A 24,690-nucleotide genomic window follows, 5' to 3' on the forward strand; every position below is an offset into this window, starting at 1 on the left:
GATTTGTTTCCACGTGCCACGAAGTTCGTGAAACTGAAAAATATCAATATTTATTCGAAGTTCTCATCTGGAGTAGTTCATAATTAACTATTTTCAAACTTGAGGTATCTCCGACTAATGGACTTTACTGTGATGCAGCCTCAACAACTGGTGATAAATCTACGTGTAGCGACGAACGAAATAAGGCATTAAGCTTTAAGACTTGATATTTATCATACCGCTTTATTGGGAGTGATAAGTAGACCATCATTATTACGGTAACGACTTCTTGAATGAGAATGAAAGTACCAACTACAGGCCAGGTCAGCTATGTGAGTCCCGTACTTAAGATAACTGCCAAGTGACACGCTCATGAGCAAAATGTGTCTGCCTGATCTGTTAATATGTATATTCCTAGCCTAAAACTCTAATACTTTCTAATTCCTTTTTTCCTTTACTAAGTTTTAATGCTTTCTAATTCCTTGATGCCGAATAGAAGATTCAACAGAATAGGGTCGAAATTTTATTTTATGGTAACAATTCACTAAAATTGTAATCAAATAATGTGGAGAAATTGTTTAATGCACTCCAATAAAAACTGAATAAAATATTGTCAATACTTGGCTAATGTATAACATTTCCGGCTCATTAGCTGCCAGGTCACAATGCTTCTTCATGGGATCAAAGTGCAGTCACGTTCATGGATGTGGGAGATTATCTGCTTAACGAGCCACACCTCAAATGAAGAATAAGAATATGCAAGAATATCGTGCATATCTATAGCATTATGAGGCCTGATGTAAATAGCTGTTTGATACAGATCATTAAATGTGCTAGGAAATTTCTACTTTTACCTTAAATTACAATGATTTCATTAATATTGAAACGCTAGTTAATACATCCAATAAACTGCTTGGGCTGATCAGACGCTCCTACGAGTACCTATATATAGAAATGATGAAGCTGTTGTTCACCTCTGTCGTGCGCCCAAACCTAGAGTTTGGAAACGTTGTGTGGTCACCGAGACTTGAAAAGGACAAAAATTTATTTGAGAGTGTTCAAAGACGTGCAACAAGGATAATACCAGGATTAAAGGGCAAGTCTTATGAAGAAAGATTGAAGATTATGAAGCTTCCCAGTCTCCGTTATCGTCGCCTGCGTGGTGACATTGAAGTATACAAGTATACTCATGGTTTGTACAAGGTCCCAGAAGGATTACTAGAATTTGAAACAAGAACCAACACCAGGGGCCACAGCTATAAACTAAAACAACTGCGGTTCAACTTATCCACGCGACAACATTTCTTCTCGCTTCGAGTCACTGACATGTGGAACAGCCTCCCTGAAGATATTGTTGAGACTAGACAAAGCCATGCATGAGCATATGTTCAGTCTTAAAATGCCTCGTACCCTACGGAACAACTGATATCTAGAAGCGATTTTAAATCTACCGTCCGTAAGGCCAGTCTAGTCAAGAAAAGTACAAGAATCGGCGACAGGCCTATCCAGGCCTATTTATTTAATGCCGGAGATACTATACTATACTATAATAAAATTCTGAAGCTGGTTTTTCATCACCGTTTGACCCATCCTTGACCAGCCATTGCGAGATGATATCAAGGGGGAATCTTCATACGAATTTTGATAGATTATGAGTTTTCTCCCGATCGTGCAGAGCGGAGTTATTGTGGGACCTGTATGGAGTATTGGGCAACACATATAAAATTATAATAATATGTACATTACAAATGCACATAAAGGGTTGTGCAATGAGCTATACAAGCGATTGGGCAGTGCCTTATTTACGGTCAAACGATAGCAGTGGCTTTCGCGCCTATAGAATGCTGTAGGTTATCAATATGACAGAACATGCCATTGACTATTAATATTTCAACTGTGTTAGTATTTTCTAACTATACGAATAATTGTGCCTGAAGGTATTCGGAATTGCTGCATGTTAAAACGTTTTGAAATTTTATTTGGTTCTGAAAATGGAGTGTTATTTTTCCTATTATATTTTCCTTAGTTCGATTAAATCTTAGGCTCATATACTCATTAATTTTCGAGTTATTCGGGAAAACATTGAAAAGAAAGGGTTGTACGAATAATTTCGTCGTTAACCATAAACAGAAATCACAGCTACATATGCTACAAAAGAACACAGCTATATGCTACAAAAGAAATCGCGACTCACGCACGTAGCGCTGTGCGCTTGCAACATTAATTCTCACCAGCGCATTAAAAGAGGACTTAGAATTTTTTCAAAACTTAGAATTAGAAGAAAGTCTTAATCAAGCGACTGCTACTCATAGTAAATGTCATCGAATTTATTTACAAAGTCGGAGGGATATTGAATTCTGGCAAGTCTTTCTTTAGGTGGTCAAGGTTGTGATTGTTCAAGATAAAGATCTGTGGACGGTCGTGTGGGCTTCATTTCGATGTGATTCCGACTTCTTGACAGGCTTGTAGGAGTCATTCCGAAAATCAGGTATCATCATTGATCCGTCAAAGTACTCCCAACGACTGGCGACCAAAGCCAAAATGATACCCATTTCCTGAAAGAAAATTTCATGCTTGAAATAATACACAAACACATTTAAAATTAATATTCTATGAGATTTTTAAAATCATCAGATATACTTTTACAGAAAAATATATATACATAAACTTTCAGACAGAATGCTATTGAGAGAAAGTGTTTTATCCATAAAACAAAAATGATTTTTAACAGCATCCATAAATTTGCAATGTAAATACTTGGATAAGTTTATGAGGAGAAGTCCATGTTTCAGCGATGGAAATGTATATTGATGAATATAATTTCATTAATTTTTGGTTTTTATCCACTTCTATTCGTTTATTGAGACAGACAGATATTGGGTTAAGTTGATAGACAGGCATTGATGTTGCCACGATGAGCAAATTCATTGCCTGAACCTTAAATGCTTGGAAATATCATGAGCCAGATCCAGCTAAGTATTAGAACATTTAAAAAGCAGGCATCTAAGTGTTTTAGCATCAAAAACATCTAAAAATATAGAAGAAAATTTTTTATTGGGACATGAATTTATGTGAATATATGAGGCTTGGAAAAACATTAATAACTTTTTTTATGGATTAACTAAGAAATTGAAAATAAATTTTGATTGGTATAAATTCATAATAATAATGCGAAAAATGCTGATACCTTAACAATAATATATAATATTACATATTGTTACAATGATTGTAATATACAATGCAATAATAAAAATATATAACTCAGTACTCAAAGCAGTGAGTGACAGAGAGCGCATTTTCTCGTCGACGAAAATGTTAAGTCACGGACGGACAGACAAAAATGGCAAGCACAATAGTGCATTTCTTCCAAAAATGAGAAAATGCGCTAAAATATATTTAAAAAGTGATTATCAAACGATGATCTCATAAAAGAGTTTATCATATTATAATTGATACCAGTTAAGAATTTATTTTTCTTCCTTTCTTCGCTTGCTATGCATAATTATCAACTTGAGAGATTGCAGGGCAACAAAGCAATCATTTCATTTAAGATCTGTCGAGTTTAAGTAGCTATGCATTATGGGTGACACAAGAACTAATGTTCATTCAAAATAAGTCACTGTATGATAATATTTTGTATTTTAACATCTGGAACCATAAAGCAGTGGAAGCAACAAGTTCAAATACCACATTCATTACCTGAAGTACAATTTGTAGGACTATCACAGTCACCAATGACGTCGTCGAGCTGGATAATTCCTGGAGAGAAATGAATGATTTTCAGCAAATATAAAAATGGGAAACCCATTAATTGAAAAGGCGTTAATTGCAACGTTCCTTCGAAGCTTACTGCGACGGAGGGGAAAACTGAGATTAATGAGTTCAAACATTGACATTTTGAGCGCCTGCTTCTCATTCAAAACTCCACAACATGAATTGAATTATTGTAATTAAAAGTGCTTCGTAATAACTCAAACTAAAACTAGTTCTAGTTCGCTAAGCATTTTCTTTGAAGTCTTAAAGTCCGCGTAGTTTTCCACGAAACAATTTTTGCAGGCACTCGCAGTCAAATATTATTGAGAAAGATAGTAGATTTCTGCACTATACATAACCAACATTTAATTTAGTTTGGTTTAAGTTCACATTTCGTTCGATGAATGAGTATTGATATCGTTTAATGTGGGTGAAGGCATGTATTGTTCAAGTACAATATAGAGGTAGAATCGCCAAAACTCATTAAAATAGGGGAAATTATGCATAATAATACATGTTAACATAGTGATTCAGAATATTTGTTGTTATTCTGTCACAAAAAGTTAACACTTAATTCAAATATGAAGCAATGTAAAAAATCAGAGTCTGTTCCACTATTTCTCTGACATATCTCCAGCATGTGAATCACTTCTCTCTATCAATGTAGTATCTCGAACTGGAAGTCCTTAACCCAATAAACCTATATTAAAGAACCAAAATAAGTTATAATATTGAATCTTCTTAAATTAATATTCCATCTATAATCACTGCTGCAATTCTTTTCATTTTCAAAACTGGTGATTATTTACATGAATGGCTTTCTATTCAATGAGCATAATGTTAGTCGAAGACTTGTTATGAAAGCATATTAGGCGACATGCCATATCGAGGGATTCGCTGATTCCCAGTATTTATCCCTGATGTCATCAATAAATCAAATATTTATTAATAAAGTATCAATATTCCCGATAAACGTCGATCGCTGTCGCCTGCGAAAATTTTGATTAATTCAGCTACCGCAATATATACAGGGTGTCCCAAAAAAAACGATACCCAACTTTGAATGGCTGTAACTCAAAAAGTAATAGAGTTAAAAAAATTTGAAAGGTCAGAATTTGTTCTCTATGTTTTTCTCCATCTCTCCACCAAAAATCAGACAGATCGATGTAGCCATAAGCGTTTGATAGAACTTTCAGTGACATGTGCTAAAATCGTGCTTGCGCAAAGTATCAGTAAGATCATTTTGCATAATCATTACGTTGTCTTGACATGTTTTCTTTTCATTGTTTCATTTTTTAGCGCATTTTCTCATTTATGAAAAAATGCACTATTGTGCTCGCCATGTTCGTCTGTCTGTCCGTCCTTCTGCCCGTCTATCTGTCCGTCTGTCTGTCCGTCCGTGACTTCATGTTTTCGTCGACTTGAAAAAGCGCTCTCTGTCACTCACTGCAGTGAGTACTGAGTTACATTTTTTGTATCTTTGGTGAGACAAAAACATGGCAATCTTTGGTGAGAGACAATCTTTGGTATTGAAATTCTCTCTCACCAAAGATTGCCATGATTGTCTCTCACCAAATATTGCCATGATTGTGTCTCACCAAAGATTGCCATGATTGTGTCTCACCAAAGATTGTCATGATTGCCTCTCACCAAAGATTGCCATGATTGCCTCTCAGCAAAGATTGCCATGTTTTTGTCTCACCAAAGATACAAAAAATGGAACACAGTACTCACTGCAGTGAGTGACAGAGAGCGCATTTTCTCGCCGACGAAAACATGAAGTCACGGACGGACAGACAGACGGACAGACGGACGGACGGACAGACGGACATGGCGAGCACAATAGTGCATTTTTTTTATAAATGAGAGAATGCGCTAAAAATCAAACAGCAAAAAGAAAACATGTCAAGACAACGTAATGAGTATGCAAATGATCTTACTAAAAATTTGCGCAAGCACGATTTTAGCACATGTCACTGAAAGTTCTATCAAACGATTATGGCTACATCGATCTGTCTGATTTTTGGTGGAGAGATGCAGAAAAACATAGGAAACAAATCCTGACCTTCCAAAATTTTTTACCTCTATTATTTTTCGAGTTACAGCCATTCAAAGTTGGGTATCGTTTATTTTGGGACACCCTGTATATATATTTGGTTGATCTGTTGAATATAATTAGTTCTACATATTTCTTTTCAAAGTGTGTTGATTTGAAGCCTGGAGCCGTAAAATTTATACAGGATCTGTTGACGAGTCCGTGATGCTTGTCATGATATTACCGTGAGCCGAAACTTTTTGTTTTGCACGATAATCTGCATATATTTGAGCCATTACAAAACTATAGAGGGAAGAATTAAATCAGAGATGAAAAAAATTTATTTTAGTGGTGTCCACGACCAAGTTAATTAAGAAGACGCATAACATTTTATATTTGAAAATAGGATTCAAATGGCTGTTTTATGCAAAATATAGGTTTGAACGGTTCGTTAATATGATTATATTATTTTTATTATTTTTTATGGGATTCGATCAACTATCCCCGAAATTTCTAAATTTCGGGGATAGTTGATCCCGGACCACTTCTGGCAATCCAGTCAATAGGTAATAAACTTTTTAGAATTAGAGGGTTGAAAGTGAGCGATTATGCTATAGTGATTGTGTGATTTTATCTGACTTTAGGACTTTGTTCATTCAATTTATTTCCAGTGTGCGACAACGCGCACAATAAGCATCCTAATCTTAGATGGAGATTATACTTTGTGTTCAGAAATCATTCCACGAATTTACGGATTGATGTCCAAAATACATGAGGATCTTAACTTTTAAAGTAAATTAGAAGGGGACGTATTAAAGTTAACCAACTAAATTTAGCTGCAATTTATATTATCAAGTCGCCTTCTTTTTAGATGGTTCAGAAAAAATGTGCACTTGGCGAAATACGGTGATTCTTTTGTGCAGTATTTGTCCAACAACGCAGAACTTTTATTCTTATCTCTCAATAAATTTGAAGAATCTGAAATTTAGAAAATAGATTGATATTTATAGATGTCTAAAAAGGCTATGTTTTGCCGAAAATGGATGTTAGGGAATAAAGATGGTAAGTTTGCACTGTTTCCAAAAAGTTGTCAGTGATTTCGTTCTCGCCTGCATGCGTATGCCACGCACTGAGCAGTGCGTTCGCGATAATTTCTGCTGCGCTTGTGCGTTTCGTGCTGCATGCGGACAGCAGGTGTGATTTGACTGTTTACATGCGCGAAAATTAATTTTCTGGAATATGACAACAATTTCATTTCATGAAAAATAAATTTTTTTCTACAATTCAGTCTCCATGTAAGAAAAATATATTGCTGTGATGGATATAAATGGGAAACCCTGATGACTAGGTACCGTACGTAAAAAACTATACAGTTCTTAAAAAATCACACTTATCAACAACGAGTCAGTAAAAAAATGTCTTGCACTAACCTTGGTCAAATCGATGGACCAGAGTGTTTGTGCGGCCAATAGGACGTCCTCAACTCTCCCTAGTATAGACTTCCTGCCATTGACGTAGCCAAAGTGGTAGCCGCAGAGCGCCAACTCTGCCATCGCGAGCAGGTGCAGCACCACGCTTTGCTGCTCACAGTCACCATGTATAGTGTTTAACTCGTCTCTTTTTCACATTTGTCTCATCATTTGCTCAAAAGGTTATAATCAGATTGTCCTGTTTTAGACCGAAGCGGACACGGGCATTTAAAAATCGGCTGTGATAATTTCGAAATATATATTGAACAGTTAAATAACTCCATAATTTTAATAGGTGGACATTTTTGGAAAATGAGTTTTCTGACTCATTGAATCTTGTAACTTTAAATAGTATGCTCATTCGCAAACATAACTGTTCTAGGAGCAAGATATGCATGACATATGGATATCAAATAGCCAATTACATTCTTTCTAATTTCCGATTTTAATTTATTATTTTCTAGTTGCCATTTCTACCCCTACAATATGTGCAATCTCAATCAAAAGAACACACATGGATTTCAGAAAATATTTTTAAAACTACTTTATAAATAAATGACTCGCAATTTTGATTTGTCTGCTGGAATTTCAATAAAAGTAAAACAGATGATAGCAAAATGTATGTACTAGAGAATTTTATCAAATATTAAAAAATATACGTTTTCTAGGTTCTATTTGATATGCTTTCTACAACTGCTGTCGTGTCAGGTTATTTATGAAAATTGAATAATGAAGGTTATAAATTAGTTTGACAGTTTCGAAGTTGGGTAAAATTTTCAGGAGCGTGGATATTGATTGATTAATTTGTTTATTAATTAAAAGTTTTAAATGCTCAACGTCCAGCTGGCTTCATCTCAACGCAGGAGAATCGTTGTGCACACCTTCAGGGAACACCTTCTCATTCAGTCTTCTTAAGAGCACGGTTCACAGCTTTTTTACAACTTCATTTGGGATTCCGCTTACTGATGAAATGATATACTCGGGGATAAACGTAACAGTTAACATTATTATCAAATTACTGGCTGAATTTATTGGCATGATTGCGAACGTTTTAAAATTTCTTTCCTTTGATGTTTCTTTATTGTTAATTAGTATATAGGAGGTATATATGTTACATGTATAGGAATATATATTACATGTATTCACATGATGTAAAGTATCTAACTATTAGAAAAACACTTTTTAATCATAATTAGTGATAAATTTCATATTTAAAACTCTTCTTACGGTGAGGAGCAATCCGCTGAATCTTTTTGCGATGCCGATGATGCCCAAGATTGCAGTGATTGCAGCGATGGCCAGCACACAGCCTAGGGCCAGCGGCACGTTCAGCGCACCGCTCTTGAGCTCGTCTTGCGTGAGCAGCCCTTGCTCGTGACTCTGGAACACCAGCAGTCCGATGCCGGCCAGAGATACGCTCTGTTCAATTATGAATAAGAATAATTCTCTGTTGACACGCTCTTGAATTATTCTTAAATTTTTAATGTTATTTTTTGCTGCTGCCAACAATATGATGTGTGATTTGAATAACGTATAATGCTTTACTTGTGTCATGTTTTGAACTTTAGAATATTTCAGACTTAGGAGTGTTTTTTAACCTGTCCATATTTCACATGCAAATGTTATGTACCCTTGAAACAATTTCGGGGAAAATTCGATGTCGGGTAATGGTTATCCCAATTTTTGCATTGCTGATAAAGTTAAATAAAATAAAGCATAGTTTTGTTGACAATATGGCTTGATGAGGATCTACGTAAGAGCTTCTTAAAGAATTCATATGTACGCCATGATGAAAAATCTTTCTAAGACCCCTAAATAAGCAAAAAAATATAAACTGATTCATCTTCACGAGTGTAAATACAAATCCTAGAGTGAGCGACTAATCTTCTGCTTCTAAAAAGTCATTGATGATGATACGTATTCCCATGGTAAATTCTATAGGTGATAAAGAAATAAAGTGAAATAATTTATATAACCAGACACTTTCTCCTTTACATCCGTTTCCACAGACTAAATGCTAAAAATATCATCTTACACGTAAATATATATTATTAACTTATAGATAGTGGAATGTTCAGTATTTATTCAGTTTCACAAATTGCAATAGTTAGAGAAAAGTCCAATTTCCCTCTATTCTTGATGAGTCCTAATAAACTTAAGTTATGCAATGGCGCAAAAAATTAAATCCACACTCAATAAAAGTTATTTTCGATTTAACTTGTGTAACTAAATTTTTAATCTTTTCGAAGTATTTCCTTTGCTAGAAACCGTTAATTTTAAAATACATTTTTGCATTATACAATTCATAAATCTGATTGCAAATTAATTACAAAAAAATTCAATATGAATTATTGAATTTAAAAAATTGAACTCTCCTGAAGTTAGCAAATAATTTTGAATTTAATTGTCAGAATTGCATCTAATTATTATGCTATTAGTTGTAAAATTAATTAAAAATAATATTTAAATTCATTTAAAAATTCATTTCATTAATATTATTTTTATAATTTATTGCTCTTCATACAAGATTTTCATAACATACATGATCGTTCTCGGATGATCGAAAACACGTGAACAAAGAGCTTGTCTCTCAGGCATTAATATATCGATCTTTATTATTAGCATCGCCCTCTAACAATAGACGCCACGTGCATCATATAATTTACATATGATGCACGGTTACGTTGTCTTCACTTGCAGACAAGGTTCACTATTCGGCAGTTAAACAACGGCAAGTTTGAAGTATACTTACACATAATAAAAAGTTCACCACAATCACAAGTACTCGTTTGCAGTCACACATTATACATTCATGTGGTGGCCAACTCTACAGAAGTGATACAACCCACCAGCCCAGGTCTTCATCACACACTAGAAGACAATGGTGATAGCTATGAGATCAATATGCGTTCTTATCGCAAGTTGCACTATCAGAGCCAAGTGAAGTCAACTGTTATGCATGGAAAAGTTGTCTTATCTACGTTATCTCCATGTTCCTGTAATTGAATGATCGAGTAGTGAATGGAAGAAATAAGACAGTCATGCTTCTAAATTCAAGATGTGATGCTAAATTCTGACAAGCTGCTATAAGGACAAAATACGGAAATTTCGAATAATAAATCTCAGGCCTCGGGAAGCTTCTAGATCGTATCATAGTTTTGCTTCCATCGCTGCACCAATCACAAAATTCCACAGGAACCAATGAAAGGCCATATATGTTACTAAAATGTTGAATTGACTAATTGACTAGCTATTATTAACCTTAAATAATCGGTTAAATAAATTAGCGTAATTAAGTAACGCTGAAGCATCTTACTGTTTCAGTGGTGCTGCCGGCAGATCCCAATTTCTTTAATTGCCTCTAAGAGCGTCTAAGTTCATTTTAAATTAACTATTAAAAACTTGATGGGATCTCACGCGAAGTTTCGCTGCTTTTCTTTGAACTTGAGCGCTGAGAAAGTTTGCTAATCCGAAACTTCTGGGGTTCTTTCGTGCTCAGAATGGAATTTAGAATTGTATGCTATCGCCGGCATTGAGTTAGAATCTTTTCGTTTCTCCACAACACTCCATACAGAGGAACTTAACAAAGCGATGCCAATCTTACTATCCTTTGGTGAAACGAAGATTGAAACGCTTTAATCTGGTTTTCCTCCAATGAAATGAAGCGCAGAAATTGCGATGCCGATGACTTCTCTTAAATTTTATAAGTCTGGAGAATATCTATCGTATCAATCAATGACATGCAAGTTAATTTCCTCAGAAAAGTTGTTATGGAGATCCGATGTTATGGATTCGATGCCCACGCTGTTACAGTTTCTATTTTATTTTCAAGGCTCTTTCTCTTCCGACCCAATGAGAGGCAACCTCGACACTCATTTGTTGCACTGCGCGACTCGACTGTTTTCTCTACATTTGACTTCCGTGAATTTGGAGCCCACATATTCTGTCAATATATAGTTCATTTTCTGCACCTCATTTTTCGTATGATTAACAACTTTGTTTAGGGAGAGTAAGCTATGTTAATTTTTATTGTAGCCCGCCAATTGCCTGTATATGGTGCATTGAAATTTGAACATAGTGGGGAATTATTGACTATCTAATGTTTTGTAGCTGCCTAATTAATCTAAAATTCCTTCAATTGCTGGATAATGTAATCAATTATAACTTTCAGGTGTAAGGAGCTTAACTCAATTATTAATGATCTGCAAAATTCCCTGCCAGTATCCACACAGGTTCTTAATGAATACCGTTAAACCTTCTGGGTTCCACGAGCTGGCAGCGAAGCCGGATGACCGTGACAATATTACTTGAGCCCACTTTATCCACATGAGCTAGGCTTTGTGCTGCGGCTCTCACGTAACAATGAATCAAAAATTGAAATGCATAAAATATGATGCCCATGTGCGTCCAAGGAAAGCGCAATCCGCTTGTCCAAGAGTGCACGGTCAAAAATCCAGACTATACGGCCAGAAAATTTATGTTCGATAATTTCTGGACTAATGGACATTGCGACTGCGAAATGACCACATTTGATAGCGTCAAACGGCAGGATGCCATCAAGACGCCCTCAAACCGTGAGATGCCTCATCACCCAAGTGCCTAAATGCAAGACAGGGATGTGGAGCACCACACGGCAGAGGACGACCGAAACCGAGGCCACTAGCGCTGCACGACGTACATTTACCAAACATTATCGGATACTCATTGCTGATATGTATTATTATGTATTATTATATACGCGAATGTATAATTATGTACTGTATTACGTGCACGAACTCGGCAATAAATCTCACACAATAGGTAAAAGTGAAGACTTCTCTTAAATTTTATTAGTCTGGAGAATATGTTCAGTATTATTGAATAATCGAACTTGGTTTTGGTCAGACCTGAGTATGATGCAGACGTAATAAGTAATGGCATCTCCATGCAAGGTTTTTAATTATTATCAACTCAATAATGAATCGATGTATAAAGATATTCGCCAATTGGTAACTGCCTCCGAAATTGTAAAACGTGCTGGAAAGCTAAAAAAAATGCAGCAAGGGGCTCGATTAGAGATAACAGTTGGAAATACTTTATTTTTTATTTGTTTACGGCCTCTCGCAATCGGTCTTTTTGCAGCCACAAATTCTCGTGCACAACTCGTCGGTAGCACTCAACACAAGAGAACGAAAAGTCGACTTTATGTCGATGCATCGCCCGCTCTGTGCTCATCCTCGCTTCTATAAATCACGCGGCGCGGTATTCCTGTGCGCCGGAGCGGTGCCAAAATGCGATTTGTTGAACTCGGAGAGGCGCTCGAGAGTTTAATTGATTGCAAATCAGATAAGAATTGCACAATATTGTTCTGTGCGTGCATTTACAACTGCAGCAATGGATGGCTGAAAATTTTGAAGTGTTGGTGTACCCGAGTATGTAGCCATGCAGACTTTGTTTTCAATCGGAAGCTTCATCATCTGCATTATTGATTAATGAGAGGACAGGTATTGCATCCCAACCTTTTAACATCACTCCTACAATCTTGATGTTTTTTGAACGAACGAAATTTTTTCATGCAGTGGTCAAATTTTTTACGAGGTCAAAATTTCTGAAGAATATTTTATAAAATGACATTCAAATTCATGTTCAGGGGTGGAAACTCGTAAGCTGGAGTGGGTTGACGCGCTAGGGTCCTGCAGTATTAATAAATTTGAGTGTTTGTAGCAGTATAACGCTTGTAACTTGTTTGTTCAGAATAATTAGTGTTTCCCCCTTTTATGCCTGCCTTCTACGAGTGATGGTACGCAAATAGGATACTTCTCTTATTTTTTCATCAGACTCCAAAGAGTGAAATACAGGAAGCATGGCATATCTAACCCACGGACTCCATTTTACGAGTATCATTACGAATATCAAATAATTAATATTTTGTAACTATACCGAAGATATTCCCCTTGCCATTACGACTATACGTAATTCAGTCCTAGTTTAACTTCTGTTATAATTCAAATGAAAAACTAAGTTTTTTAATAAGGCAACTAACTAGTATTCCTTAAAGGGATAATTCAGGTGAGCTTGACTACATTCAATATTGACTACATTCGAGCTTGACTACATTCGACTACATTCAATATTCGTCGAATCTGAAGCTCCCGATCGGGTCTTCGAGACATTCAGAACGTCTGCGAAAAAAATTAAAGTAAAACAATCGCAAACCACGTATTTAAAATACAGCTAAGTTTAACCCCCACACAAAATTCAAATGAATTTCTTTAGGTTTGATTTCCTCACGCAAATTTACTTCAATAAATTGAGAGAAACCTCAATTTTCATTGTCTTCTTCATTTGTTATAGTCTTGTGTCTTTGAAGCCTGGTACCGCATAAAAATATTTATTATAGAAATCGTAGCTAAGATACATCGTTGGAATATTACCTGGGCCTGAAATTTATTACTCGTGAGAAGATTGTGTGGCATTGCAAACCTGAGGGAAAGGGTTGGATTAAAAATAAAGTTTTTTTTTAAATTTGTCCTTATGAATTTCCTCTGAAGGAGGTTTTTTCGTATTTTGGAATAAGAGTCGAAAGAGATTTCTATGTTATAATATGAATGTGTGTTCAAAAGGGTCTTTCTTCAATTAACATACATTAATTAGCTCTATTATATTGGTGATTTGGAATGACGAGAGCTTAAAATTGTTCCAATATCGAGCCCGAGCTACGCCGAGCTAACCTGCAAGTAATAATATTAATAAAGTCTTTATTTGAACTTAGACTTGTTGCCTCATGTCACTTCAACCCTGCGTTTACAGTATGGGTTCCCAACCTGGTTGCACGCACACCACTTGTCAATTCCAGATTTTACGCCAACACTTACGGGGGCCATGAAATGATTCTATTCAGTATTTATTTCACAAAAATATTTACGACCTGATAATCTGGTAACGATATTCAACTAGTCTAACACCTCGTGGTTCCTGGTGCTAGTAGCTCGATTTGAACATTACACATATTCATTTATTAGCAGATTATTTAAGATGAGAGGTAACCATTAAATGGAGGATGATATTTATGGATGGCGGTGGTACCAAGTCGAACGAGGCCACTTTAGCGGACTTGCTGCAAAAGTAAAACTTTATCTCAAAAAGATTGAAAAGTATTTATTATGATATCGTCGTTTTATGATATTTGATTTCTTCCCTCAAATTTCATTCATTTCCTTTTGGTCCTAAAATGTTATGTATTGTTTTACCAAATAATCCATGAAGGATAAAATGTAGTTTCAGTTACGAAATGAATATGATTGATTGTTAAATTATATAATAGTTAGCAACAAAATTAATTGAAAATCCGACATAAGGATAGATAACAATTTTTCTCCATCCCATTCAATTTCCTTGGAGGCTTTGTTTTGTATTGATAATAAAAAATTTCGCGTGTCTTCGCAGTTTCATTATTATCGTCTGTTTTTTTTCAGGAAATTGCTTGTTAGAAACAGAAGCATTGCTTTTTGTTTTGTAATAAAAACAATGTACATCATGCAAAATTCCTTTAATTTGTAATCTGCGTGAAGGTATCTTCAACGTTAATCGATATTTAGAAGCGTGTGAAGTCACAGCACATTTTGAATTTTATTATAACCATCTGAACATCGAAATGCATGATTGTTCATCATCGTAATAAACTGCGTTCATTTAAACGCCAGTGAACAGCGAAGCAAGTCTCAGTTGTTATTGTTATATTATTTCAATATAGGTTTAAAATATTATAAGGAATTTATTTCAGAGACCCTAAAGTGGGAAAATTCAAACAGTATAGCGTAATTTACGTTCGTTCTTCCACAGTCTTCCGTCTCCAATTGCACGAATTACGGGAGGCGCCATCGTCGATGACGGTTCTAACCAGGAATGTTGCTGCCAGGTTATGTGAAATCCAGAAAGATAATTTGGTAGAAACAACAAAAACCTCTGTACTCTTTGACTGGACTGGAATCGAGCGTGCGATATCATATTATTAGGTTAAGAGTTGTTAATATTTAATTTCTTGTCATTGAAAAATACTGGCCTTGATAAGAGAATATTATTTGAAATTTATTGTCAAACTAGTTCAATGGTGCCGTACGCAGAGTGAATTCGGATAAGGTAACCCGAATTGTGATGCATCAAAAAAATCTCAAGGATCTGGAGTTGAAATTAACAAAAAATGATTGCCATACTTTTAAAAGCTAAATTCAAAAGCTGCTGGTTATTGCCTAAACTTGTTGCCTCGGGCACAAAATTACTACTTATAAAATTGGGCACAAAAATAAGCTCGAAAGGAGCTAGGTAGGAATTCAAATTTTTAGGGAAATCAGATCCTCAAATGCTTGTTGCTAAAAGCTAAGCCTTAGACTGTAAATTTTGTGCGTCCATCTCAATTAATGTAAAACGCAGACCAAGGTTTGTAGCTCCTCTCCACTATCGATCCAATGCAGTTGGCAATCATGGACCAAATTGATGGGTCCGAACAGAGGGGTCCCGGGCAGCGATGCTCCTATATGAAAGCTCCGCCGCATGGCAGGCAACAGCTGTCTGCCGCTCCTTCGAATCTCATGCGTTCTCTCTATTCAATTATCAGAATCTGACCAGGTTGTTTCCCGGTCCGGTAACCACGAATAGGGAAAGCGCCGGTGAAAAATTCTATTCAATGAGATGAGTTCGCACGAGACAGCATAACGCCCACTCGTCGTTCTCTGTTGCACCTGGCACCCTAAAATTCGAAAACATCACTGGAATGTATATAGTAAAATTCTGAATTTTACTTGATTGTGCTGTAGCAGTCGAGTGTTTTTAAACAACGCATTGTGTTCTAAAGCGCATCTTGATGCCAACATCGTGGTTTGCGTTGACTGCTCGTGCTGACAATAATTATTTCTCTATAACACAGCAACTTCATTTCTTATACTTTATGCCTAAAAATGTTTGAAAATACTGACTGTTGGCTAAGCGGGTTTGAAGTTCGGCACCTGCCCCTTCAACAAATGTCGGATGTTGATCGCGTGTCTTTGCTTGACCTGCCGTGCTGCGACCCAAAGTGTTGAAGTAAAAATGTACTAAGTAAAATTTTTTATGTGCTTGGCTAGTTCTTATTATGTAGATATATGACTTCGATAAATTCTTCTGATAATTTCAATTTTTATCTGTTTACATAATTATTACTTATGCCTTTTTTTCAACTTAGCAACAATAGCCCAAAAATGGTTACGCCTCATAGACCAGTGACGATGAGCATGTCATGGGCCGCTCTACGCTACAAACGATTAATTTGTTGCAAGCTGTCCCACAACAGTGCATCAGGAATATTATTATTTCAAATAATTTCCGAAGCTATGCCTGTACTTGAAATCTTAAAAATTTCATCCTAGCATTCATTAATTCACTTTCAACTCGCTCTGACTGTAATTCTTTTCTGATTTTAGGAGCTGACATGAAGGACGAGTCTACTCTGCCCTGCATCAGGATTAAGTGAGTAGCATGGAAAAGGGAATTAAATAATTATAGTACCATTTATATTTACAAGTTCGAGATAACAAAACATATGGGGAAAAAACGTTTTCTCCTTTCTAAACCAGCATATTCGCGCGTAAGCGTGACCGGTGGCATAGGGAGCACATTCTAGGCGTGCAACCATCACGATCCGCTTGGGCTGCGTTCAAATGCAGCCGAGCGTCTCCACAAAGACTGATGCCTGGACGTATTGCCCGTAGACTGATGATCCGCGAAGTCTGTTAACAGTTGTTAAAATGTTGCGTATTTTGCTGTTCGTTTTCACTCCTGCTCAAGCGGCTAATGGTGGTTCAAATCTCAAACTTGAATATACTAGTGCGAGAAACCACATAACTGCAGCACCCAAAAGGAATTACTACAGCACACGTAACTCGGTTGCGACGAGTTTACTATAGCAGCGAGTTTGCTAAACCGTCTCTGGTTTGAGCTCAAACTGTACCCTGGTCAATAGAAAAATTAAATAAATGATGTTGAACATCTGCGTTACTCTCGGCCGTGTTTTTCTGTGGAAGTTTCTTCTACATACCTCTGGGTTAAGTTTCAACAAATAATTGCACTAATTCCATGCAGAATGGAAGTTCTAAACGATACTCTCGGTAGCATAATAGCAAAGGGATTAGGATATGAAGCTAAGATGCCTTGAATAATGCGAAGAAGAAATCATGCATTATCATCAGGAGTTATATGGGCTTGTCTCTCAACTAGTCAGATATGGACAAAAGGCACACGTAAAAGGCAAACGAATAATAATAATAATGAATTGATTCATGGGGATTTCAGTGACTCAAATCACGGCGAAGAAATTCAAATCACGGCAAATATATTCGAATTTATTTAAAAAAATTCTTGCCAATTGTTCGATCTCGACTATACATTTCAAGAAAATTATTTGATTTATACAATAGGGAAGGAAATAATAAAGTTTGATGGTCAATAGTTTACTGATTTATGATATTTAATTTTGAATTTATCGGAGGGTTGCCGAAGTCTTCTTTTTATGAACAAGTTTCATTGAAGACGCCGCTTGTGTGGCATCATCTACAGGACATGCAGGTGGCTTGAACAATGTGCAGATTTTTGCTTTGATTGATGGACTATCCTCGTTTAAATTTTTTTCTTAGATTGATCGACATGAACAAACAATAGATGAAATGTTTCAGATTATATGATTGAACTCCTGATACGAGGCAGATTAAGAGCGAAATCAAATAAGAAATTTTATAAGTTCATATGTGAACCAAACAGAAAGTTTTCAATTGAAAGTAGCCGGACCATGAAAACAATTATTCTTAATTCCTAAGCTTACCGGAATATTCATACAATATATTGTCAATAGAGCTGGAACGCGTTCTTCTGTGGACACAAGGACGACTGCTAAAATGAATGACGTGTGAGAAAATTTATATCTAATATCTGAACACGAAATTTTTTGACAGTGTAAAATACGTATGTTTATGTGATTTGTATAATAAATATAGACCGAACCGTTTGATGTAAAAAAACAGATTCCTCGCCTTAACTTGAATTTTTGGCTTGTCCTCACAGTATTGTTCTAAACGATGCAATTTCAATAGTTTTAATTGCTGAATTTCACGACATTTTTTCCAACTGCGCGTTTAATCGGGAATTTTGACATTTTCCCGCACCTTTACGAATGTTTTTAAAATAATTATTTACCTGTTTTCTACGGCCAATTATTGAACCCTCGACTCACTAACCTACGCATTTCGCTTATAAATCCCTTCGCTGGTCTAAAATCCCTGACAAATTTCTTACACATGACTTTCAAGTACTCAAGTTATGTTCACTGTATACATGTAATTTTATCGTGTGTTGTAAAGATAAGATATAAAGTTTCATTATTTTGGGCTGCAAGATGGCTGCGGTTCAAGCTTTTCGTCAAAAGTCAAGTGAGCATTAGAAAGCGATATAATTCTTTTAACTGCCTCTATGCTGCCAGTGACAATTATATTTATGTTCGAACAGTTTGTAAGGCGCAAAAAATGAACTCCAAAAGTTTCTTCTAACCATTTAATTATGTAATCTCGGTGGCAATCCACAAATGTCATGTAACTAAGAAAAGTTAAATGATTTATTCTTCAATAAAAGATTACTTCATGTTCGGCTCGCGTGCTTTAAATTTGTCCTGATTCTAGATAATTAATCTCCTTCTAAGACTGTAAACAACCTGGCCTCACCGCTACGGGAGAAGATATTCTACGTATAAAATTAATCTTTTAGAATATTAGAAGTATGAAACTAATAATATGTCGAATAATAATACTCCATATATGGATATTCAGAGTTTGAAAATTAGGAGTATAAGTTCTACGAGCAATAAGCAAATACCGATGTGTCTCATTTGCGAGAAACTATTCCCATGGAGCGATGAAGCTATTAAAGCATTCTGCGCATTTTCAGGAGACGGAATATCGACGATGAAATGAGCAGCTAAGAAAAATTCATAATGAGAAAAATTCTGCAACAAAAGCCCCAGCGTAACCCTGGCGGACAAAAATTTGAAATTCAATGTTACTCGTTAGAAAAGCCTCGCGTAAGACGAGAGTAAATAATAAGGTCTGTTATGGAGGAATGATTGTATCTACCGTATATAGTTCATCACTTATAACTTCAACTGCTCAATTTTCAGTATATTTTTTTCCATTTATTATACTGTATGAAGGAATGAAATGATCGAAGTTGAAGAAATATCAAGTGATACAATTGAACACGAAATTTATGATTGCTAATTGATGGATGCATTCAAGCCAGCATGTTTGCCGTTTTATGTGAAAATTTTCTCGCACATAGTTTGCATAGCGACGATTTTTAGATAGTAAATTACACTTTTGTTGCGGAGCTAAAGCAAAAGAAAATTGTTGAGTTGCATCTACCACTAATCCTTCCTATTGAAAATTTCCCAATAAATATGTTCTTCAAATGATTTATGCTACACTGCACTGCATACGAGATCCACATAACAATTCTCGCGTTTCTCCTTCCAAATTTGACCTTGCAGGCCCTAAACTGACTCTTTTGGGAGAGTCGGCATAGAGGCAGATTTATCAAACTTTACTAGAATCTTTGTTCAATTCAAAACATTATTTGTTTAACTAAGGATAAATTGGATGAAAGTTTGGTATTAAGAAAAGCTAGTGTCCAAGGGAGAATTGACACAATGAAGGTTAAGAAACAATACCGTAGACTATTCAAATATCAATCAATTTAGACGATCTAACACTCAAGAAGGAGTTTTGTTACTTAACAACGTTGTTATTGTGGAAGCGTATATTAAGACGGTTTTTAAAACTTGCATCCTAGGTACGCATTCATCAATTTTGCAATTCGCAATTTTATGGGCAAGTTTAGATTCATGCAACACCGTCAACTTGAGCCGCTAATTTACATACTAGGCGAACCTGCACGTGAGCCAGAAGCTGCCGGGCGCGCGAATAGTGAGAGGGTAATAGTGATAGGGTAATAGTGATAGGGTAATAGTGATAGAGTAATAGTGATAGTGTATTCATATTCCCATCCAAAATTTGCCAAGACATTTGTTATATATTAACGAAACTAATAAGATGATATCGAGTCATAATCTAAATCATATTTTCAACCAAACCGATTGATATTTTTATAGATTGTTTTAAAGTAGAAGCAAGTGTTTCCATTGTTCGAATATTTTTTGAAGCTCGAAATCAATATCTATTACTCTAAATTCTAAAACATATGCTGAAAAGTTGCGGCAGAGATGAGAATTGGAACATTCAAGCATCTACATTTTGATGTAAAATCGAGCGTAAATATTGCTTTCTTAGATAGCCAATTCGATATAAATTATCAGCTGAATACCTTCACTCAACAACCTATCTTATATTTTAAAACATGCTAAAAAATTGTAGCAACTCATTGAGGACTGATGTTCATGAAACCTTAAGACAAATAATATTTTCTCGCTTCAACGTTTTAAAGCTCCAATCAATTTAAAAATTTTCGTGAAACCTTCAATATTATTCTTCTTTTGCACGTATAAAATAATCACTCTCGATTTGATAATCTTTCAAACTGGGGGGAACATTTTGCCCTGAAATTGCGTTATTCTTTATTTTTTAATCCTACATTCATTTTACTTGTACATAAAGAGTGCGACAAAAAAATTTGTCGTGCCACTTGAGATGTTTCTAGTTGAGAGTTTGCTCGACAGGCCTGGGGGAGCGTGCCTGGAGGGCCTGCTGCCAGCGGTGTACGAGGCGACCCTGGTGCACTCCAACACCCACGGCAGACACGCACTGCACACTGTCGCTGACCAGACGACGTCTGCCATCATTTACGTCGCCGTGAGTCTGGCAACGCCACGGTCTGGGAGTTGTAAAATTTGAGAAAATCGATCGTGGGTGCACTCATTTTTTTTAATAGCATGTCATAGTTTGGCAGCTTGCTTTAATTAGAAGAATTAGATAGAATTATTAGATAGAATTTATTATTCGATTTATTTATTATTTAGATAGAATTTATGTTCATCTTTTATCATTATTTATCGTTAAAACAACTTTTATCTTCAAAACCTTTACCAGTAGTTGACTCAGTCACTCTGCATCTCATTTTCGTTAAGTCGGACAAAGTGCTTCTGATATGTTACTGTAGGAAGGTTGTGAAATGAATAAGATGCTATTTTAGGTGATAATTAAGACCGAATTTTGATAGGTTTTTTTCGCACATGAAACACATTTTTTGCCTATTTTGCTGTTGATTATTTTATTTAACGCAAATTAAGGCAGAGAAATGTTTCCGATTTGATTTAGTGTGTTAGACCAATGGCCAACCTATCACAACTTTCTATCCGTTTTCTGGTATACTGAGTAAATATACATAGTTGGAAAAAATGTTTGGTAACAGATTGATCATTAAGTAACTTGTGAAAGTGAGTCAAAATAATATTTTTGAGCTTCAAGTCGGCTGTCTATTCAACTATTCTGTCAATTAATTATTTCAAGTCGGTTTTCCTGTAAGGCGTCTGGTGGAGGTGTAATTCTGAGGGCTATTCGTCGGGGCTTCAATAAACCACATATCTCGCCATCATTTTCTTCAAACGTCATAAATATTATTGTTAACTTTCCGACTCGTTGATCACCATTTTTAATATATAATGACAATAAGGTATCAACGAGTTGGAAGGTTAACAAGAATATTATTGACGTTTACAAGAAATAATCTCGCGAGATATAAATTATTGAAAGCGCTAATTATTAACACCAGGTTTCCAACTACCGTTTTGTTCACGTCGAATATTTTTCTATATCTCAAGGAATGATTGGAGCCTGTTATCATGATCAGTTGCAATGTTGGTTGTTCAAGAAATAAAATTATGGGTTTTTCTGTGATGATTGAAATTTTTGGATTGAGAGTTCAGTATCCCTTGATTCAAATCTAATTTCTAAATTTTTTATTCATTCAAAGGAACATACTCGGCGTCGCGCAGAATGTGATAATTCATTAACTTTAAATTTGTTACGGATGTTGGGGATTTTCCAGGCCAAATAATGATCCCTTGCATTTCCTCGAAAGAAACACATAAGCGTCCGTCACCAACACTTAACCGAACCAAAGATTTTTTCAATGAGTAAGCAATTTAAAGTAAACATGATTAGAGAAGTATAAATAGATATACAAAACAACGAACCTAATACCCTACAACTCTGAGAATGCCCTAACACTCCAACAGGCCTGACCGTGTTCAACATTTGATAAATAATCCACTTTCCGACTTGTCCATAAGTTAAAAGTCCAAATATTGAGCGATCGAACACTTCAGACCTTTAGGACTTTCTGAAGAGATCAAAATAACGTTCCTGAGATACTTTGCAAAAAATGAATGTATTAGTAATAAACAAAATTAAATTTACCGAAAATAATCAATGTAATACAACACGATTCACTCTAAAACTTAACAATCGCCAATAATCACAAATCTTCCTAGGAACACATCTACACGGCAAGATCATCCGATACAATGATAATTAAAACGCACTACTGTTGGAGGTGACATCAAATAAGTGATCAAAAATTAAAAGTGACAAAAACAATCGTAAAACTTCATACATTACAGCATGGGAATTATATTTAGTTATAAATTAAATCTATTTCCTCTACACGGACATTGGGATTCAAGTTAACAACGATGCTGGAGGGACATTCCCTCGAAATGATATAATAATGGCCTATGAAATGATGCAATAAAGACCATTGAAATAATACAATAATGACCCTCGCGCAATGTCCTTCGTATGAAACAATTAACCTCCCATTGGGCGTTATTGTAAAGGCTGGTCTCGCAATTATTATCAATTGTCTTTATTAATATCCGTTACCATTAAAAGAGCCACACAAAATGAGACGCTTCGTCTCGAGTTTCAGGCCTTACATGTATAACGCTCGTAGTTACGGCTGTGGGGAATGAGGTTTACAATCTGAATGAACGGCGTTGATTCGCTACTTCTAGAACTCTCTATTTATTTTAATTCTAATTGTTCACATGCAGGCAGCGTTAAATTTTCTAAGGTTGGCATTGTACCTATAATTTAATTTGGGTGCCGAATAAAACATGTATTTCATTCCTCTTGAAAGATTCTAACTTGTAAATGGTTTCTTATTGATAGATCGTGGTCATATTCTACGTGCTGATTATTGCAATCTTGGTTGGCACGACACTACGCCGACGCTCGCTGCTGGCCGAGGACATGGAGGAGAGCACACACCTGCTCTTGTACGACCAGAAAACTGACACTGTCAGGCCTACAGCTGCTGTTCCCGCCTCCAGACTACTCGAGTCTGGCCTCGTTACAGTCTAATTTTTAGAGTTACTCAAAGAAGTAATACTTCGAGATACAGATATACACGGCACGAAAATTACTAATTCTGCTTGGTACTGTTATTTGAATTAATTTTCAGAGCAGTATCGGTATAAATTGGATCGTTTTCGTGGCCAGGATGTATAATGAATTCAGTTAATTCATTCCTGGCAATGCCTGATACAATCAAAGATGAGTATTGATCGGGATGAAGTTTATGGAAGCGTTACAATCCCTGAAGTTATTGCGGTCAACATTACAGCGGTAACTGCTGTATATAAAGAGGCAATTACCAGCTATCGTAATTAGCTAATTTCTGAAGAATTACCTTACCTTCGAAAATGCATTGCCATGTTTTTGGTTGATTTCTAAAATTTGTGAACTCGAGAGGGGTTATAAACGTTTCATCGAGAGATTAAATTATTTTAATAGTGGCATAAAATAACGGGTTGACGCTGGGAAATATTTTATTCTCAATCTTATACATTTCAAATTTGGTCCTCAAATCGCATGATGAAACTATTTTGACCAATATACGTTTATTTTTTACACTGGTTCTTCACGTTTCGAGTATTAATTGTAATAATCATTCCGAGATGTCTCTGATGCTCGTGTAATCGATTTGTTACTGTCGTTCATATTACAATGCTCGTATTGTAGATGAAAACATATACTAAAAATGAGAATGCAATGTTGTAACTCATTTTATTGTGTTGAACAATAACGTACGATATTTTACTGGTAGATTGGAAATCCTGACAACCCAATTATTTGTAGAAAAGAATATAGGGTCAATTGTGATTTTTATCAATGATTGTGTGGCATTCCAATTTAGGTACCTCGTGAAAGTAACAATGTGCTCCTGTCAAATTAATCAATGACTTTTGTGATTATATAATTAATTTTATAATTAATATTTTCATAATAGATCAAAATATCGTAAAAGGTTCACATATCACATGTTGGAACCAAAGTTTTTTGTATTATGGTAAAAATTTTTGATCACCTCGCATTTAATATTGCGTATATCTTCGCATATAACGCCGTATCCTTGCATTTATTATGGCGTCATGGTCGCATGAGT

The 24,690-nt window shown here is 35.7% G+C and overlaps 2 protein-coding genes across 2 annotated transcripts in view; one reads left to right on the forward strand and one right to left on the reverse strand.

The window, feature by feature from the left end:
- LOC108669278 overlaps positions 1-24,690 on the forward strand; it is a 33,609-nt gene extending 8,919 nt beyond the window's left edge. The window contains exons 2-4 of the mRNA XM_018156582.2: positions 16,671-16,716; positions 20,963-21,095; positions 23,415-24,690. Of these exons, the coding sequence (XP_018012071.1) occupies positions 16,679-16,716; positions 20,963-21,095; positions 23,415-23,606 (363 nt within the window). The 5' untranslated portion in view covers positions 16,671-16,678 and the 3' untranslated portion in view covers positions 23,607-24,690. The remainder of the gene's footprint in view (positions 1-16,670; positions 16,717-20,962; positions 21,096-23,414) is intronic.
- LOC108669277 lies at positions 1,532-10,094 on the reverse strand. The gene is made up of 5 exons (XM_018156581.1): positions 9,989-10,094; positions 8,464-8,655; positions 7,198-7,347; positions 3,679-3,738; positions 1,532-2,534 (listed from the first exon to the last, which is right to left on the reverse strand). Exons 1-5 carry the CDS (start codon positions 10,037-10,039, stop codon positions 2,376-2,378), a joined length of 612 nt encoding a protein of 203 aa, XP_018012070.1. The 5' UTR covers positions 10,040-10,094; the 3' UTR covers positions 1,532-2,375.

Source organism: Hyalella azteca, unplaced genomic scaffold, assembly GCF_000764305.2.
Source record: "Hyalella azteca isolate HAZT.00-mixed unplaced genomic scaffold, Hazt_2.0.2 contig7231, whole genome shotgun sequence".
Taxonomy (NCBI): Eukaryota; Metazoa; Arthropoda; class Malacostraca; order Amphipoda; family Hyalellidae; genus Hyalella; species Hyalella azteca.